The sequence below is a fragment of the Papaver somniferum genome, chromosome 2, assembly GCF_003573695.1.
Source record: "Papaver somniferum cultivar HN1 chromosome 2, ASM357369v1, whole genome shotgun sequence".
NCBI lineage: Eukaryota > Viridiplantae > Streptophyta > Magnoliopsida > Ranunculales > Papaveraceae > Papaver > Papaver somniferum.
Window position 1 is genome coordinate 146,983,477 of NC_039359.1, and position 19,960 is coordinate 147,003,436.

The 19,960-nt window shown below is 37.1% G+C and overlaps 2 protein-coding genes and 1 pseudogene across 2 annotated transcripts; 1 reads left to right on the forward strand and 2 right to left on the reverse strand.

Annotated features, from left to right (window-relative positions):
- Window positions 1-491: 491 nt before the first annotated feature.
- LOC113349384 (probable protein arginine N-methyltransferase 1.2) lies at window positions 492-3,712 on the reverse strand. The gene is made up of 9 exons (XM_026593352.1): window positions 3,332-3,712; window positions 2,960-2,970; window positions 2,478-2,633; window positions 2,129-2,192; window positions 1,875-2,017; window positions 1,515-1,602; window positions 1,296-1,411; window positions 1,023-1,173; window positions 492-924 (listed from the first exon to the last, which is right to left on the reverse strand). Exons 1-9 carry the CDS (start codon window positions 3,570-3,572, stop codon window positions 719-721), a joined length of 1,176 nt encoding a protein of 391 aa, XP_026449137.1. The 5' UTR covers window positions 3,573-3,712; the 3' UTR covers window positions 492-718.
- An 860-nt stretch (window positions 3,713-4,572) lies between these two features.
- LOC113352167 (cytochrome P450 CYP749A22-like) lies at window positions 4,573-6,566 on the forward strand. Its single transcript, XM_026596021.1, has 4 exons — window positions 4,573-4,963; window positions 5,056-5,524; window positions 5,661-6,048; window positions 6,135-6,566. The coding sequence occupies exons 1-4, from the start codon at window positions 4,672-4,674 to the stop codon at window positions 6,564-6,566; spliced, it is 1,581 nt and encodes a 526-aa protein (XP_026451806.1). The 5' UTR covers window positions 4,573-4,671.
- On the reverse strand, window positions 6,560-10,480 carry LOC113352168 (annotated as a pseudogene).
- Window positions 10,481-19,960: the final 9,480 nt, after the last annotated feature.

Consider the following 19,960-nt stretch of genomic DNA (forward strand, 5'->3'; position numbering starts at 1 on the left):
TTGAAGTATGGCAAACAAAAGTAAAGTTGTTTGAAAAATGAAAAGATAGATGAGCAGAGATGCCAACACGATAACTGGGCCTAGAAAAAGAGTTCTGCTTCTTAAATTATACCCAATAGTCACCAAAATACCAAATCATTTTTCGAGCAAGTTGTTTCTACTTTCTAGTGCTACATTGCAAGTTATTTCTGGTGCTCCGGTTGTCTGAGGCAACACGCCGAATTCAACTATGGTGAAGAAAAAGGAACTCGGAGTCTCAGACAGAACTTCAAGACACAAGCTATTCTTGGATAACTTTTAGACTTTTGGTTCAAGTTCTAGTTAGCCTCCAATGGAAGACGAGGGTGTTCTCAGTTTCGAGCAATATGATGTATGAACTAGGACAACTACAGTATTACAGCCTTGCACGGTTTTGAGCAATACGAACAACTTCCGCAATTCAAGGCCCTTCTCATGAAACTTCTTGTAGTTCCCTTAATCAGGTTCAGATATTGCATTTTGAATCAATGATCATTACTGACGCCGAATACAATTGATTTTTAAATTATAAGTGCGGTGCAAGGAAATAACTTAAACTTGCTAAAATTACAAGCATGGTACACTCAGCATCACTCTGCTCAATCAATCTCATCTGCTAAAACGGATAAAGAAAAGCAATTACTTCTAAAGATTGTGGTTGAAAACAGTTCTAATGAGAAAATGTCTCCGGATCTTTTTCTCAACGCATCTTGTAATGTTGAGTTCCTGATATCTTGCTACGCTGACCATTCAATTCATATTTAAGAGTAATATCAACATCACGAGGATTCTTCTTGTTTTGTGAAACTGTCATGCTCCCAGACAGTACTTCACCTTCGCAAATGGTTAGCACGTCCTCAAGGTACAATACCGTTTGCTTCCAATGCGTGGTGCGGGATCTAGGTCCTGGATAATTCGAATTTCGACACATTAGGTCATCTTAATGGAAGTTGTCTATAAAGTTTAGTTACTGTGCACAAACAGAAATAATGAACGAAAATAACCTGTAGAGAAGCCCATCAACTTATGACACTGCGTAAATGAGACATCAAAGTATGCAACTAGGGCATGAATATAGTCACTACGTTCAGCCCTGAGCTTAAAGGGAGCTGTAAATGAGACATCTCCAGAAGCCATCTTCAAGATATCCATTGTCTGGAAAGAAGAGTTAACAATGCACATCAGTCGTATATAGGTTTCAAACCAAATGCCAAGAATATATTCACAAGCTGGAAACAAAAAAAAATACATCAAAAATATAGAGTTTATTTTACTACCTTCAGCAGCTGATAGTTTGTGACAATTTGATTTTGATCAACCGTGTCTACAAGGGGTTCCATTATGGATTGTTTTTTGATACATTTCATGTCGAAGCCGTAAACATCATTCCAGACTGCAAAGCATAATAACAAAATCAAACAGGAGGTAATACGTTAATAAACAACATGGTGCACCTCAAATAATGTATGTATGAATGATACTAGGAGGTACCATACATTCAATTTTGTCTTCCTTGTACTCATGATCCTCAATGGCTGTTACGTAGAGTGACGCCTTGTCGGGCAACACAATCCCATCGTTTACCTGCACACAGTATCAGAGAAAGCAATCGTCAAGTTTTATAAGAATCTCCAATCAGATGTAAAAGCACTACCATCACAAAGAGTTCAGTTATCCAGCAACAATTACTTGTCGAAAGGATGTTTCTTTTAGTTACTACTTACGAGGGGTTTTCTATAGTTTTTTACTCTCTATACATATAGGGGATCCAAGTATAGTCTTTCCTCGATTTTAACATCTTAATCACAATATAGAACAATGTATAAAAAGTGTAATACAGGACGTTATTGACTTACAAGCCACTTGTTACGTGCATAAAGAACAGTGTCTAACATATTCTCAAACAATAGAAAATAACCCATCCACTCGGATATGATGATATCAACTTTGGGGACTGGAAGCTCAATCTCTTCCACCTTCCCCTTCAAAACTGTAATAACTGAGAGAAAAGAAAAAAAAATTGTATAAATAGATAACCAAAGAAGTATATGAGAAGAAGTACCCACGAGATCTATAGAGATGAAGAAAGAATGCCAGAAATGATAATTACCATTAGAGAAGCCATTTGTTTCAACAATCTGTTTCGCCATGTCAGCCATTTGGGAACACTCGATCTGCAATGATCAAATTATTCTTTCCATTATACTTTTACTCATGAACAAAATGTAGTTACCTTAGAAATTGCAGTGACAGTTTAAAATGCGAAAAAAGAAATTTGGCAAATAAAGTGATTCACTTATAAAGGGGCTTTTGCGGGGAATAAAAGGCAACACTTACAAAGAAAAACGCAAAAGTAATATAATCGTAAAATAGAGTGGGAATAAATGCCCACCGAGCTAATTACAGTTAAATTTTGAAATCGTAAATTAGTAACCAGATGCAGTGACAGAATCACATACCGCATAAACATGCTTTGCTCCTGCTTTTGCACAAAAGAGGGATAAAATTCCAGTACCAGCACCAACATCAAGAACAATTTTATCCTTGAAGAGGAACGTGTTCTTGTAGATAACATTTTGGTATGTCTTTGTCCTCACTGTGTCCTTCAACATTTCCTGCAAAGTTCAAAACTTTAGCAAAAAGACTCTTGCTCAAGGTAGGGGAAAGCAATTTTCTTCAAAATACCAAGATTATTCAGTGTGCTTCAAATACTAACAAGACATTGTAACTTAAATTCAATAACAGCCGCAAAAATACATTCATGGGTGAACCAAAAGTTTAAAATCAGTTACCCAGTCCTACATTCTGCGTGTAAATCCAAAATTCTAACTGAGCAAAAAAAAGTTATCAACAGCATAATGATTGAACAGACAAATACTAATACAACTTGATATGAAACAAGTGAATGAAGCTGTTATTTCCATGTCGGCGAAGCACTTACTTCATGAATACCTGCACAAAACAATAAGAAAGAACAATTAGTCCTTGGAAGCAGTCACCTTTATACACAAATTCATTAAACCCCTAAACGCTAACTTACACGTACAGACTCAAATTAATATCAGAAAACACCCATTCACAAAATTAACAACAACCCAACACCTAAAACCACCCCAAAAACAACAAATTAACTTCATATGACAGAATAAAAATCGAATCTTTATCTCAAGAAAAACTTAATACAAGAAAATAACGAAAACCCAGACAAGAATACATCCCAAAACCCCATCAATTAACACTACAACACCAAAAATCAAACAAAACCCAACAATAAGCTGAAAAACACAGAGAGGGGTTTCAAAGAAATAGTTACCAAAGTGAGAATAAGAATCGAAGTAATAATCAGCACTAGTTTTATCATCATCACCACCACCAACAACAGCCGTACTATTATCAGCTTCAGACATAGATTGATCAGTAGTAGGAGTAATCATCTCTTCTGGTAGTTCATTATCATCATCATCGATACATAACTTAGTTACTTGCGGATGATTATTATTCTCAATATTACTTGATGATGAAGAACCCCCATTGTTGCTTCTTCTACGGCCCATATTTTAGGGTTTTAGAAAAAATTAGGGTTTTGGGTGTGTTTTTTTTTTTTTGAGCTTGCTCTTGAGGGCTTTTGGTTTGCGATTTTGTTGGGTTTGAAATAGCGAGTTTTTGATTTTATGTGATGGCTGCGAGTTGAAGAGAGAGAATGTTGGAAGAGATTTTCAGTTTTTTAGGGCACCCGAAGTAGAAGGTTCTTGTTTGATAAGAGTACATTATAAATCTAATTGACCAAAATACCAAATTGGGGCTGTAGCTCATATGGTAGAGCTCTCGCTCCCCATACCAGAGGTACGGGGTTCGATTCCCTGCACCTTCACTTTTTTTTTTTTTTTTTTCATACTCTCTCCGTCCCACTAATAAGTTACCTAATTACTTTTAGATTTTGACATATATCATTAAATAAGGAGATATTTTTAAAATTATCCTTTTAATTGATTATAAGAAATATGCATAATTTGATAGTCATGTTTATATTCGTTACGTGGGTGTTGCTTTTTCTCATACTCCCTCCGTCCCACTAATAAGTGACCTAATTACTTTTAGATTTTGACATATATCATTAAATAAGGAGATATTTTTAAAATTATCCTTTTAATTGATTATAAGAAATATGCATAATTTGATAGTCATGTTTATATTCGTTACGTAGGTGTTTTAAAATGTTTTTTAATGGTACGAGGTTTGCGAACATCCGCGATGTAGTTTGAGAAATAAATCATTTCAAAATATCACTATTTATTATCCATAAGGGTATAATTATAAAAAGTGCTTAAAAAATTTGCACTAGGTAACTTGATGGTGTAACGGAGGGAGCATATGAATTAACTTTAGTATTCATTTCGGGTCAACGAAAATGCCAAGATTGTGCCAATCTAAGCATATCAAGATGATGTCAATCTAAACACATCAAAGACCCTACCAGTACCAAACTTTGCATAATATCACAACAACCTCATGATCTTGCTTGAACAAGTTAAAATCATGTAGAAACTTATTTTTGTCACACAAGTCAATAGTTCTTGGCCCCTCTCCTCTATCAGTGCAAATTAATACTGGATTCCGCAGCAACCAACTGCCTATCTAGTTGCAGAGGAAAGAATGGGTACAGAAATTTTTTACTATTTGATAATCCCAATTTGGAGTGTGACAATTCTATTGTATCTTCTCATAAGGTTTCTTCACAAAGTATGGTGGAAACCAATTCACATACAAAATTCATTAGCTTCACAAGGAATCAGAGGTCCTCCTTACAAATTCCTCTATGGAAATACCCAAGAAATGTTCAAAATGGTAAGGGAAACCATGAAGACACCCATGGAGAATTACTTGCAATCTCATAACATTTTCCCTCAAGTTCAGCCTTACAGACATTCATGGATCAACATTTACGGTAACTAATTCGTCCGCTCATATATATATATATATATATACTCTTTACTATATATGTTTATGCTGGTTATCATTTATCATATATATATACAGGTAAAAACTTTCTGAGTTGGCGTGGTCCGGAACCTCTAATGTGCGTAACGGAGCCGGAGCTAATGAAGGAGATCTTAAATAACAAAGATGGAGTTTACTTGAAACCGGAAACTAAAGGCCATGTTAAAATGATACTAGGAAATGGTCTTTCTATGATAAATGGAGAAAAATGGGTTCAGCGTCGAAAATTAGCTAATCATGCGTTTTATGCTGAGAGTTTGAAGGGAATGGTCCCTGCAATGATCACAGCAGTGGAGGTCATGCTAGAGAAATGGAAATATCATGAAGGTAAAGAGATTGACGTATACGAAGAATTTCGGATATTGACTTCTGAAGTAATATCAAGAACTGCATTTGGGAGTAGTTATTTGGAAGGGAAGAACATTTTTGAGATGTTGACGAAATTGGTCAAGTTGGGTTCAACTGCATCAGCAAATAGTGCTTTCAAGATAAGACTCCCTTTTTTTGAGTAAGTTTGCATTTTATTCTCTATGCTCATTTTTATGGGCACAATTTGCAGAATCGAACTTTTAGAAAAGATGGTTGTTTTATGTAGTAGTGGTGTCAGGTGTGGGCTTGTGACATTTTTATATGTCCTTTGTCAGGAAATTTTGGCGAAGTAAAGAGGAAGTTGAAATGGAGAAAATTTACAATGGGATTCGGAATTCGGTTTTGGAGATAATAAAGAAAAGAGAAGAGATGATGAAGAGGGGAGAATTATCTGATGGCTATGGCAGAGATTATTTAGGTTTACTTCTAAATGCTAACAAGGATCCAGATGAGCTCAAGAGGATTTCAGTACAGGATATGGTTGACGAGTGCAAGACAATGTATTTTGCTGGACATGAAACCACTGCAAGTTTGCTAACCTGGACTTGTTTACTTCTAGCCATTCACACAGATTGGCAAGACCAAGCAAGAAAAGAAGTGATTGAGCTAATGGGAGAGAAGAGTCAAATATTCGATGAGAAATGCATCGCAAAACTGAAAATCGTAAGTATGCACCATTTTTGTGTCCTCAGTAGATACAAGAATCAGCAAATTGCAATACTTATCGTTTCCTTTTTTTTTTTTTGCAGGTGAATATGATCATAAATGAATCGCTGCGGCTTTATCCGCCAGTTCTGGGATCTCCAAGAACAACTGAGAGCCAAGTAAGACTTGGAAAATTTACTCTTCCAAGTGATATGAATGTTGGGTTTTCTATTATAGCCGTACACCATGATCCCAAAATCTGGGGAGAAGATGTTCATAAATTTAAGCCCGACAGGTTTGGCGAAGGAATAGTGAAAGCCACAAATAACAATCCCATGGCGTTTATTCCTTTTGGTTATGGACCAAGAACTTGTGTAGCCTCCAACTTCGCAATGATCGAGAGCAAGATTGCTCTGGCGATGATTTTACGAAGCTACTACTTTACTCTTTCGCCTGCTTATGCTCATTCGCCAGTTGATCGCATGGCTATGCGCCCACAACATGGACTTCAAATCATACTGCATAAACTGGATTAGAATTTGTAATATTCAATTAAAACTCAATAAATTGTTTCCTTGAACAAGAGTCAGTCTACCAAAGGTTATTTTTGCTGACTAATCGTGGTGGCTACCACAACATGGACTTCAAATCATACTACTGACTAATTCAAATATAACGAGTGGGCGTGAAAAGGAAAAGAAGAAAAACGTGCAGAGATATTAAAAGAAGGATCGGAAAAATAAACAGTGCCACATCACTTTTGATTCGGACTCCACCAAAGGTTTTAAATCTTTCAATCTCGTTGTGGTTAAAGAACTTAGATGTGCTTGAACTCTCCAATACAGGAACCAGTAGCGCATCATTGAAATAGCATCCCGGTTCTACTGTTATCACCTATACCAGGAAAAAGTAATCCAACTAAAATAATGGTTGCCGCAGTATCACATTTGGTCGTTCATATTAATATGCCCTTGGAAGGATCATAAGCGGGACGAATAAAAAAGCCAGGCAATGCATACTATAAAACTGAGATGGTTAATAAAGAGAAGCAACAAATTTTAGATGTAGAACCATTGCTAACCATTCCCTCTTTGAGTTCTCTAGTTGTATGCAAAAACTTCAATGCTGGTCCCGTTGGCCTTAGTGTTACCTGTTAGTCACGTCAAACTAAGATTCTACCGAACAAAAGTGAGATGTAAAGAAATAATAACTTCATTAAAAGGCAGCAAAATAACCTTTGGTAGCCACCACGATCATGTGTACTATTGATGCCTAATAAATCACCAAGACCATGTGGCATAAAAACAGCACCTAGTCTTTCTATCATCATTGCACCAACATCACTACAGTCAAAATCCACATACAAAATTACAATTAGCAGTTGGTGCATAATGGCATTAAATTAAAATAGTATGATTAACAGTACAACAAGTACCCAACAAGGATGCCACCATCCTTTAGTGACTCGAGAATAGACTTTTCTGCTGATCTGCAAGTATGAAACATAAGTGAACTCAGAGATGCACAATAATATGGCTAAGAAAGCATGACATAGCTAATTACTACGTAAACTACATAATGGTCACTTATATATCTGTACTTCAAAAAAAATTGCATACTCCCAAATTTTGAGTTATGAGGTTTTGAATATTGATCAGAAAAATAGCATCATTTTTCAACAGCTAGCAACAATGATGCAGGATGAAGCTTTTGATGTTGATTGTCATTCTCATGACAGATGTCTTTAAAGTTTAAACCTAATGGACAAAATTAAGATATGTACATGGAAGCTTCATAAATGGATTGATCAAAAGAAACTTCATGAATGGAGCCAAGAATGATCAAATCAGGTGCTTACTTTTGCATGTCTACCAAGTTCACTCCAGGTTTCATTGTGGATATGACATCATTATGAGCCTTAAGAATAGCCTGCAAGACATAATAGTTCTATTTTCATATTTATTAAAAGGAATGAAAGAACGTGAAAAGAAAAAAAAACAACCCCAAGAAAATAAAACGAGATTTCATTGGCTTTCCATCCAAAAATTTAATATGTTGAAGAGACCCTTTCAAACTACTCAACAAAAGGAGCACTTACATTGTAAATCAGCTTTTGATCACTGGCAAATTTCCCATTGACCTACAATTACAAGCAAGAAGATTTTCTGAGTAGAAATTTAAAAAGTCAAGTACAACGCAGTAATGAGAAAAAAATGTGAAGGTGGTGGAAAACAAATGCATGTTAGTACGGAGTATGGAACCTTTCTACTTAATTTCAACTCTAAGATGGGATTAATAAATTTGCATTTGAATAACAATAAGGTGTAACGAAATATTGGGAAGAAGAACTCACTATTCAATTACAAAATAACTGGAGTGCGAACTGAGCTCATGGATTCTTACAGGGAAAGAACATGTAACGTCATAAACATAAAAATTGTATTCAGCTCCCGTATCTAACAATGCCATATCTCAGTCTTCAAAGGTCTGCAGAAATTGAATTTGATAAATCAACACCATTGACTCCACATATAAACTCGGTTATTCCATTTTAAGAAAACAAACAAGTAGTGAACAGTCGAAATGTATGGCTTCTCAATATACTCTTATCCCTACAGTCTATGTGCCAAATGAAAAAGACATGAGACAATATAACACTCATTTTAACACAAAACACCGGTGCTACTTATGAATCTAAAAGCATGAGTGTGAATGTATCCAGATATTTAGAGCAGCTTCATGCTCATAATTGAGAACAGAAATGCAGATGAATAGATAACTTTGGGTTAATTTCAGTTATGTATCAAAAAACCAGAGAGATAATCTGCCCATCATAGCTCTACTAATTACAAGATGTTCACCCACAAATCCATGAGCAGAGGTTCATGAATGTTTGTATACAATACATGTAAGTAAACCAATGAAAATCCCACCTATTACCACCAGTAGAACATATGCATGTGATCGAGCAACCATCCCCATTTGTGTTGGCGTGATGAAGAAATATCTTTCTTAGTTGAATCTCAAACATGCCGGCTCTCATATTTCTCATTGCCTGCCAAGTGGATCAGTTTATCAAAAAAATATCATTCATAACAAATTAAACCCAACATGTAATGTCACTTGTAAAAAAAATCCTGTTATTTTAGTCTCCCGTTTTTGTTAAATTCGAATCTATATTTAACAAACCAAAGACAATGATAGTTAACAAATTAGGAGATATTTTTTCAAATTACAAAACATTTTACCAGGACATTACCTCTACATGAGCTTCTGAGCTTACATCGTTGGCATACCGAATAAGAGAAAGCTCCGCGTCTGATTTAATTGCACGGCATTCAGTTAAAATTGGATGTAGCACACTTAAATCAGTCTCAAACTCTTCCATTCCCTGCCAAATACATATACATATCATTACATTTTAATAATGATACATCAACCTTTTCAATCTAGTACGGTAATGAAACAGACCATGGATTAGATACCTTACACTCTGTAGGCTTAAAGAAGTTATTACTATCAGTGTTCTGCTCATGCAAGAGAAATAACACAGGCTTTTCAGATCCCCCATGATGAGCGTGCAAAACTTCAGCAATCTCATCGGTGCAGCATACCATGTTAACCATAAACGCTTCCTGCAAACACAAGACAAGACTTCAACACCAGAACACATTCAACATGATACTTCGACATTAATAATTGGTAAAAACAATGTCACCTTGAGATAGTTGAAGTATTCTAGTAAGTTTGCTTCCCCCAAAACAAGTATATATCCGGCAAGTAATCTTGTTACAAACAGAATCGACTTTCGGGTCGCGATATCCTAAGAAGCAAAAAACCAATAATTCAACAAAAGATTTGCTTAACTACGCAAAGAAAATGTGAAAATTGCATTGTAAGGGTGGTGAATTAGAAAACTCACAATGGCTCCATAAAAACTAGTCTCCTTCACCCCAAACAAGTAGGCAAAATAACTCTCGTCCATCCATCAATCAGAGAAAACATAGATAAGTTTTATACAGTACAATTAAATTGAAACAAACCCTAATTTATAAAATTTGGGAAAAATTACAAACCTAAAGTCGTTGTTCCGCCAAGGATTTGGTTCTTGACTTCCCTAATAATGAAAAATCACAAACTAATGATCATTGAATTCCGCATAAAATATATGAGACGGAGATAATAATACCTGTAACAAGACAAATCCTTCGAGGGGTCGATCAGTGGAAGACAAGTGTTGGTGAAGAGATCCAATTAGTTTTGACCGATTTTGGGCATACTCTTTGTTTCGCCATGGCTAATTCCAATTACTACTGCTACTGGATAGTGTTGACTAAATTGTGTGTTTTCGATCATAAAACACCACTTGGAATGGAAAAATGAACAGTCAAAATGCACCACGGCCCTATAGTGGAGCAAGCAGCAGCGATTGCATTTGCATTTTGTTGGCCAGAGGATTCATAACAGGAGGCCTCAAAGATTTATTTAGAACCCTATTTTGGGGCATACAACAAAATTTGGAGGCATACATAATAAGACAAAAAGAGGGTTCGAAATAGTATTTCTAGGCTATCCTTATCCAACCTATTTTCATATATACCAAAATACCCTTATGAGATTAGTGTTAATCTTATTAATTAGTGTTAATCTGATTAGTTAGTTTAGTGTTAATTTAGGATCATAATTTTCTTTTTAAAGATTAGTGAGTTATTTTTTAAGAAAAAGAAGAAGGAGGAAAGAAGGAGAGGAGGAAAAAAACTTTTTTATTTTTCTTTGTGATCTTTGTGATTATTGAGAGATGTGTGATACAAATTCGAGTGAGGAAGATGAATCTTCATCACGTAAAGCTATGAAAATACATATCAATTACGATGGAGATCCAAACATGGCTTATTTGTTGGATTTTGAAAATGATTTTACCCAAACTCAACCTTTTTCTCAAGCTCAAGATGATTCCTTTATGGAGCCAAACCCCGAAGATGAGTACGTGGATGAGGAACCCAATGCTAATAATACAAAGGTATGGTTATAGAAGTTGTTTAGTTTCAGTTTTGTAGCTTTATTTCACCAAAAGTTATGATTTTTGCAACTAGTTCGGCGCAACAGAGTGAGGTTCGACAGATAATATGTATGCCGAACCATAAAAAATAAGAACAGTTCGGTTTCTACGATTGAGAAATATATACGCCGAACTTTTATTCAATTATTTCCGCGCCAAATAATTTTCGTGGTTCGGCTCAAATGCGATATGATACTATAAGCCGAACCGTATACAAAAAAATATACGAGTTACAGTGTAATGTTTGGCTTACACGTTATACAGCTAATTTTTGTTTTTATAAATTTCAAGTCTTATGGTTCGGCTTATAATATATTTGTGCCCAATAGGCCGAATCCATGTTTGAGAATAGGTTCGGCCTCGTAAATTGAACACGAAGTAGCCGAACCTTGAGATCGTCTTTCATAGAGTACTGCGTATTAGCCGAACCTGACCCAAAACCTATGCGATATTGTTGTAGACTGTTCCTCGAATGGAAACTATGGAGGATCAACCACCGCCTGTTGATGTCATTCATGAAGATACTAAAGATCACTTCCAAACTGACTTGGTAGGTAACGTAGTTTATGTTTTAATTAATTATCAAGTTTGTTGTATGCTAAATCATTAATAAAACTTAAATTTTCTACTTGTGTATATGTAGCCGTGGAAAACCAAAGAAGAGGATGTTAAATGGGTTGAGGAACATGCTTGAAAAATCAATTGCGTCCCAATTAAAGGTAGACAAAGCAAAAAGGAGCGGGTTGAGATGGTTTATGAGAGGGGTGGGAAGAAAGTAAGCAAGAAGAAAAAAGGTAAGCCATGTGTTGGGAAGACCGGGAAAAAATATAAGACTAAAACAAGGAAGATAAATTGTCCTTTCAAGATCGTCTTAAAGTGGAACATAAATGAAAAAGTTTTCAAAATGAATGAAGATATGGATTGTCGTCATAACCACCCACGTCCAAAGGTTCTTCATGGACATTATAGAGCCGGAAGACTAAAAGCTCATGAATATGCAGAGGTAGATAAAATGACACGAGCACATATGGCACCCTATAAAATTCTTATCAAGTTGAAGGCGGATGATAAGAATAACAAGACTACGTTGCAACAAATCTATAACGCGAGAAGTACTTTGAGAAGAAAGGATTTGCAAGGTAGGTTGGTGATGCACCAATTATTGTGGTTGGCTCAAAAAAAGAACTATGCTTGCCAAAAGAAATTGCGTGAATTTGGCCATGCGACGACCTTTTTATTGCCCATACAGAATGCGTAAAGTTGGCCTTATGCTTCCCACAAGTTATCATATTGGATTGCACTTACAAGACCAATAAGTATGAGATACCCTTGATGAACGTTGTTGGTCATACATCAACCAAGTCATCTTTCACCGTTGCTTTTTGTTTTTTGCATGATGAGTTGAAAGAAAGCTATGAATGGGCATTGGAACAAGTGAAGTTAATCTTCCGGGAGGATGCTCTAACAAAAGTCATGGTAACCGACCAAGAGGCGACATTGATGTTTGCTATAAGGAAGGTATTTCCGAACGCGCAAAACTTTATTTGTACCTTTCATGTACGGAATAATGTTAGGAAGAAATGCCAAGTGATAATCCAACCGCTCAAGTTGAAAGAGCTAGAGAAGATTGCTACATTATCGGATGGAGAACGAGAAGTGAAGAAGAAAGAATTCAGGAAAGCATATGAGGCTAATGAAAGTATGTGGGCATGTTTCCACAATGATTGGGAAGCTTTGACTTGGTCCATCACCGAAGAACTGTATGAAGAAAATGTTGCAAAGTTCATTGTGAATTGGGGCGTCAAATACCCGGAAATCATTATATATTTACGCAAGCAATTCTTGGATACCAACCCACATAGATTTGTTAGTGCATTTAAAAACCAACACAAGCACTTCAACAACCAAGCTACAAGTATGGTAGAGTCGGCTCATTATCGTTTGAAGAGGAATCTATTTGGGTGCGTGAACACGTTCGTCACGGTGTTTGACGCAATGGAAGACTATTTCCTGAGTGACGTTATAAGAATTGGAATGTTATTCGAAAAAATTCTAATGATGAAGCATGATTAATTTCCGGATGATAAGTGGCTCCCGGGACTAACCCATAGGGTCTCTCATTTGTGCATTGAACTTATAATGAAGGAAGTGGATTTGATGGAGAAAATGGATGCTAACTCCCAAGAAGAGTGTGTTTGTAAATGAGGGAAAGCATGGGACTTCCCTGTCGTCATGAACTACTTCGGTACAAGGATTGTCTTATACCTTTTGAGGATATTGATCCTCATTGGAAACAATTGAGTAATGATCCTATGCCCGACGAGGACGATGATGTAGAGATTTGGGACACACCTTATGGAAAAAGATTGGCCGAAATGTATCGTGGGATGTTACGACCTCAAAAACAAATCTTATGGGACAATATGATGCCAATCCTCTATCCTCACACCCAACAAGGTATATTTGAACCGGAAAAGGGGCCACAAAAAGGTAGGCCACCCACGAAAGAAGACCGAAAAGAGCAGAGAGCAAGAGCGTATGCTCTTACTACCAAAAAACCCACACCTACCACAAGGGATCCATGTGGGGTCGAGTACCATGATGCAAAGTACGAAGAAGAGAAAAACGCAATAGAGATGTTAGACAAGATGGATGAAGTGAAGCTATCAAAGAAACGTGGTCGACCGAGCAAGGATAAAGGTCAAACAAGTAACAAAGAAGTTAATAATAGTGGTCCTCTATGTCCTCCCCCATTGGAAGTAGACGTCAAGCTTAAGGGTAAGATGTTTCCATCTAACCAAATCGAAACAACAAAGACGACTCTGATTACCAAGCAAAAGGAGAAGAAAACCATATATGCGGAAGGTAGAATGAAAGGTCCCAAAAGAGATAGTTTGGGGAAGTGTTTAAGACCTTGTAACATGATTTACCGAAACTACTTGGATAACCTACCCGAAGCGATTCATGAGTTTATTATATCCATGGACGATGTCGAAGGGGATGGCAATTGTGGTTTCCATGTCACTGTGGAACAACTAGGGCTTTTTAAAGATGGAAACCATTCGGTTGCCCAAGGGGACGAAGTAAATTATATTCGGCAAAGATTGTTACAAACACTGTGCTGAAACAGGGACTTCTACAAGTCAATGATGCGAGGTGGCGGAGACCACGGGGTCGCACACGAGTTCATTAGTTTTGAACGCCGTTTACATGGGGATGCCGTGATCACAAGATGCCATTGGATGCAAATGCCGATATGTGGGTTTTTAATCGCGGAGACCTTCAATTGTGTTGTTCATTCTTTTGCGAGGGCCGGAAGTTGTTACGCCTACGCGCCGCCAGCAAAACCTTGCAATGAGAGTGTGAAATATAGAAGACTTGTTATTGCATTTGTTCAAGACTGCCATTATATCGGTCTTAAGCTTATACCCGGTTCCCCAATACCTCCCTTGTGCCCTTTAGTCTTTTGGCCTGTTTTTAAAGAAAATTACTCAATGGATTGGTGTGAAAATTACGTTACGGAAATGGAGCTTTTGAGAAGTTTGCATCCACCTCTTCCACCCGGACTAGTTTGTCTAATGGATGATGAGGATGAAGAAGATGTTTTTAAGGATGATGAAGAAGATGTTTTTGAAGATGACGTCGAAGATTTTGTAAGGTTAGGATTACCCTAGTAGTTAATCTAATACATGACGAAGAATATGTTGTAAGATGTTTTTCATTTTGATTTCTGACCAAGTAGTACATACTCATTAGACCCTTTACCCGTCGCTCGGCACCCTTCTCCGGATAGTACGTTACGTAATGTTTGCAAAGACACAAATCTTCTTGTAGAGTATACTTAGGACTAGAGGCTTCCGTTTTGTGCTTTCATAATGAGATTTCATATGTGGCTATATATACACAAATGGATTGTACTATTTGTAACGACTATATTTTTAAATGTTGTTTAAACCTATATGGTTCGGCTAATACATCTTTTATATTACACGCCGAACTACAGTTAACGGCTAGTTTTTAAAATTTGAAAAACAATAGGGATTCGGCAGACAAACAGTTTTATTGCAAAGCCGAACCTGAACAAATGGAAAAGAATGATAAGTTAGTTTTAGGAAAATAAAACTAAACAAATGGAACATTAAGCTTTTGGATTATCACTTTTTCTTCATTAGTTTGGCTGGGATGATATTGATTAACCCATCCTAACAATCTGATGTAATCTTTCATCGTATAACGGATTTGTCGATAAATACGATAAGTCCGAATGAAAGCTCTAACAAGAAACTTATCATCTTCTACGGTGAATGGTTCCATGAATTAGTATAGACGGAAACAATGAGTTAAGCGGACCCAATGCTATGAATAGAACACAATATATAGAAAAAGTCACAACGGATCTATTTTTACAGAAGACAGTGTAATGTTCGGCTCATATTAACGATTTCCTTATGAACCGAACTTGTTGAACTTAAGGTTCGGCTTGTTCGTGTCTGGTATAATGAGCCGAACCTGTTGAACTTAAGGTTCGTCTTATTCGTGCTTGGTATAATGAGCCGAACTATTTCCTTTAAGTTGTTTCACAGACCACCAAACATATAAAACCATTGAAAACTACATTTAAACAAGTGATTCAAGGTACTAAAAAAACAAGTGTATTTAACAAAACATAAAAAACTAATTTTACTTCACAACTCATAACAAAAGATAACAAACTAAGTGTACTTCACGACACATCCAAACTTATAGTTCACTGACCACGACCTCTTTTCCCTTTAGGACGACATTGTCGTCCTCTTCACCAGTTGGCCCTGATGAGTGCCTAATATTGTATATGTTTATCCCTTTTTGTTGGCATTTAACTCATCTTTTGTGCATTAATTCTACATTTCATCCCATATTCTGTATTTTCATTGTTTTCAAGAATAAATATTTTTCTTACTTAATTTTGCATTTTTAGGTAATAAATAAAGTCTGGATGACTTGCGGAGCAGAAAAGAGCTGAAGAGTAGTGAAAAGCCGGAAGAAATTACGCAAGGAAGCCGCAAAGAATGGTGCGCACAAGACCAAAAAGCTAGGAATGGGCTCAAGAAGGAAGAATTGTTCTTAAAGAAGATATGGGCTTGGCATACCCAAGGCCCAAAACCCTTACCCAAACCCATTTTCTATATCCATACCCGCCTCCATTCTCAACCGTTAGATCGGATCCATCTCATCATCCAATGGTCGCTTCTTCATCGTTCATCAAAATCTGAAGTCCCTGCAAAACACCATAGTACCTAAATTCCAAGCCTTCAGATTAGATCACATTTAGATCCTACGGTCGCTTCTTTGTCTGCGCATCAAATCTCGATACTTCCGATTAACACTACAACACCTAACCTCGATCTTCGCCGTCAGTTTTGATGTATCTCGTCATCCAACGGTCTCCCCTCATCCATTTCCATCGCGCCGTTGGATCATTCCATCATCCTATAATCCTACGGTCCAGCTTCGCGAAACATCAAAATCCTCTACACCTGCTCAACACACTAGTATCCTATACCTATACCCCAACCAAACACCCCCTCCTTCTTCTCCATCGACTTCTTCTCTCCCCCCCCCCTCTCTGCAGCAGAACCCGTACCACCACCTTCTCCATCATCACCACTACCCACTCCACTGCCACCGCCACCAATCCTCTACCACCACCACACCTCCACCATCATCACCCCTACCTTCCTATAACTATTACCCCATCTTTATAGCCCTAATTCGTCAATTTCTCCCCTGCCGAACCCTAGGTGAATGGTTGACGAATTAGTGAAGCTAGAAAAGCAATTGAAGGCATGGGAATGGAGCTGGTGAACGAGGAGAGGAATGGGTTGAAGAGGGAAGCGTCAAATCGCAGGTTTGGTAAGAAATCCCTAACCCTAATTTTTCTGTCCATTTAGGGTTTGTGATAAAACCCTAATTACTGCTAGGGAGAGCATGAGGAAGAACAGTGGCAACATGGGTATGATTAAATAGTCGAATTAGGTGAGAAACCCTAATTTGTCACTGTTCAATTGGGGATTTGGGGGAATTTTTCTGTAAACCCTAATTTGGGTGTCTGGGTATAAAAAGGGGACTGTGGGTGTGATGTAAAGGTTATGCGGAATAGCCAGTGTCCAGAACTTTGTTCTGTTAATGTTCACTTTTTTGCGTTCATATTAAGTTCTTTCTGAGTTTCTCCATTTTGTTCTCTGTTCCTGTTAATGTGTGCTGTTAATGTTTAATGTTCATGTATTGTTCTGTTGCCGTCTATCTTGTTGTTCACTGTGATGTTTAGTTTCTTCAATTTTCCTAGTGCATGTTCTGTTGATGTTTGTGTTCCATGTAATGTTAATTGGATATACTGTCATGTTTAGTGTGTGATGTTTAGTTTCTCAAACTGTTAAGTTTAATTCACTGTCAAGAAGTGGAATGCTAGGTTAGAGCTTTGAAGCATTGTATTGATTGAGCAGTGGGGAGAAACTAGTGCTCACTAGTGACTGTGAGCAAACTAGTCTTCCCCACTCTAGTAGTATGCCTAGGCTCACCTTCACCATTTCACTTCACATCTCCACTGCCCTTGGCTAAACAGCCTTGGTTTGTTCCATTTCCCCATTGTTTCCTTGTTACTTTTGTTTTCCTCCACTGTCATTGATGTTCTTGTTTGTTTTCTTTGCTATTTTTTTAGTCTTCTTTGCTTCATTGTCTTTGCTTCTTTACATTTTATTTATTGCATTGTCTTTGCTTCACTGCCATCTCTTCTTTCTTCCTTGCCTTGTTCTGCTGCCTTGTCTCCCCCTGCTGCTGTTTTCTCCTTGCCTTGCTGATGGTTTTTCAAATATTGATTGTAGTAGTAGTGGTAAAAAGGGGTCTTTTCAGACTTGTGAAGAAAACAATTTTTTTTTTAGATTTAAATTAAACACACAAATAAATAAAATAATTCAAACCTTTAGAGAAAATACCAAGACTAGGATTCCACCAATGACCATTTTAATAGTAAACTCTAAATAATATTCTTGCAATTCTACCTTTAAAAATAATTCTAATATTTGCCTCAAATATATTTTTGAAGTAATAATTGTAATCACAAAGTATAAAACATCAAAAGTTTTTAAAACCCAGCATGCTTCATCAAAATAATTCACAACTATTCAATAAAAACTAATATTTCAAATTCAAATGCAAATAATCATAATAAATTGCAAATAAATAATAAAATTAGAATTATACCAATCAATATGGACCAATGGCTTCCTCCGTCGTCTCGGCTAATGGGTTTAGCTCCTCATCCCAAAGACACACTCACAAGATGTATTCATGGCTAAATAAGTGTTTTTATTGATGATTATATGATGAAATAGGAATTAGCAACGCTGTAAAAGTGTTGCAGCGTCACTGTTACAAATGGTGTAAGTGCTGAGAAGAAACGATAGAACTAGTGCTGTAAAAGAAAACGACTGCTGTAAAGAACGATACAAGTCTGTGCTGTAAACAGCGACACAGCGTTTCTGGTTTTAGACTGTTGAAGAACGACTGCCTTAGCAGGTCTGTTCTTCCTCTTCTTCTTCCTCCTCGAACAGCAGCAGCAGCAGAACTGTTTGGTCTTCAATCGATTCTCCACGGCTCTCCTGGGATCTAACTCTCTCCTAAGGGTTCTAACCTTTCTTTGATGTAAACCAACACTTATATAGCCTTCAGATTCCCTAGAAACTCGATCAAATTCGAGAATAAATCTCTATTTCTTCACGTGCTGTTGAAGAATAATCTTCTTCTTGTTGCGTTCCAGGGTTTTTAGCTATTCTCTCGACTCAAATATCTTCTAGGACTTGGACTCAACTGTTTTGAAGTATATCCCACGCAAGAATCTCTCCCAAATCTTTCAAACCAATTCAAAACCCTAAACAGGGACCGTGTGCACTGTCTTGACTTTGTGTGGATTTTGACTTATCCAGCCCAATTAGATGGGTCTAATCGCTTCTAACAGGTCCCTTATGTCTTGTAGAGTCCGTGGGTACCAATTTTCCCATTGAATCTCCTCTAGGTCGCTCAAATCCTTGATCCAAAACTGTTGACGCTGCTGCCTTTTTTTCCGCCAAAACCCACAAACTTTGAAGATGACCCCCTATCCAGTTCCGGTGTCCCTTTAGTACATGCCCTGAAATGGGGTGCCCCTTAGTAATTAGGTTACCCCTTATCCAAAGTGAGAGTCCATAGTAATTTTCTCCCACGAGCGCAAAAACCACTTTTTAGCCAATTTCGCCGCAAAAGCTTATTTCTCCAAAAACACCTACAAAGACATAAAATAACCAAATAAGTACAAATCGAGCACTAACAATATACAATGGACAAATTAGACACATAAATGCGTCTATCAAATACCCCCAAACTTATTATTTGCTAGTCCTCGAGCAAATCTAATCTAAAATAAAATGACTACACTTAGCACGTGCAGTAAGCCTTAAACCACTAGGTGGCCCTAGTGGCGAGTGTTGTCTCGGGGGGTTACCAGAGATATACCCACAAAACCTTACTCCAGACCTTAGCTATCTACGCAGAACCTTGGAAGGCACTAAAGAATCTCCTTGGTTGGCATACTTATTGACTACAGGAAGAAGTACCCTGATGCGAAATTCCAATTGTGTACACGAGTTTGCACTCAAGCATACTAAAATTCATATAAGTGACAGAGCTCCTACTCAGATAGTTTCACTATGGACATCATACGGAGTCAAAACTAATCACATGGATAGATCAAGAAGATGGATATGAAAACATATATGGTTTTGATGTTTACTAAGTGAACGACGTTTCCCATATCTGTCTGAAGGCCTCCGCCAAAATGAACCTATCCTAATGGATGAG

Coding starts and splice junctions, on each gene's coding strand:
- LOC113352167 (XM_026596021.1), top strand. CDS start 4,672: ATGGGTACAGAAATTTTTTACTATTTGATAATCCCAATTTGGAGTGTG. Junction 5,525..5,660: donor ATAAGACTCCCTTTTTTTGA/GTAAGTTTGCAT, acceptor GTCCTTTGTCAG/GAAATTTTGGCGAAGTAAAG. Junction 6,049..6,134: donor GCATCGCAAAACTGAAAATC/GTAAGTATGCAC, acceptor TTTTTTTTGCAG/GTGAATATGATCATAAATGA.
- LOC113349384 (XM_026593352.1), bottom strand. CDS start 3,572: ATGGGCCGTAGAAGAAGCAACAATGGGGGTTCTTCATCATCAAGTAAT. Junction 2,193..2,477: donor GAGCAAAGCATGTTTATGCG/GTATGTGATTCT, acceptor TGATCATTGCAG/ATCGAGTGTTCCCAAATGGC. Junction 1,412..1,514: donor CAAGGAAGACAAAATTGAAT/GTATGGTACCTC, acceptor TATGCTTTGCAG/TCTGGAATGATGTTTACGGC.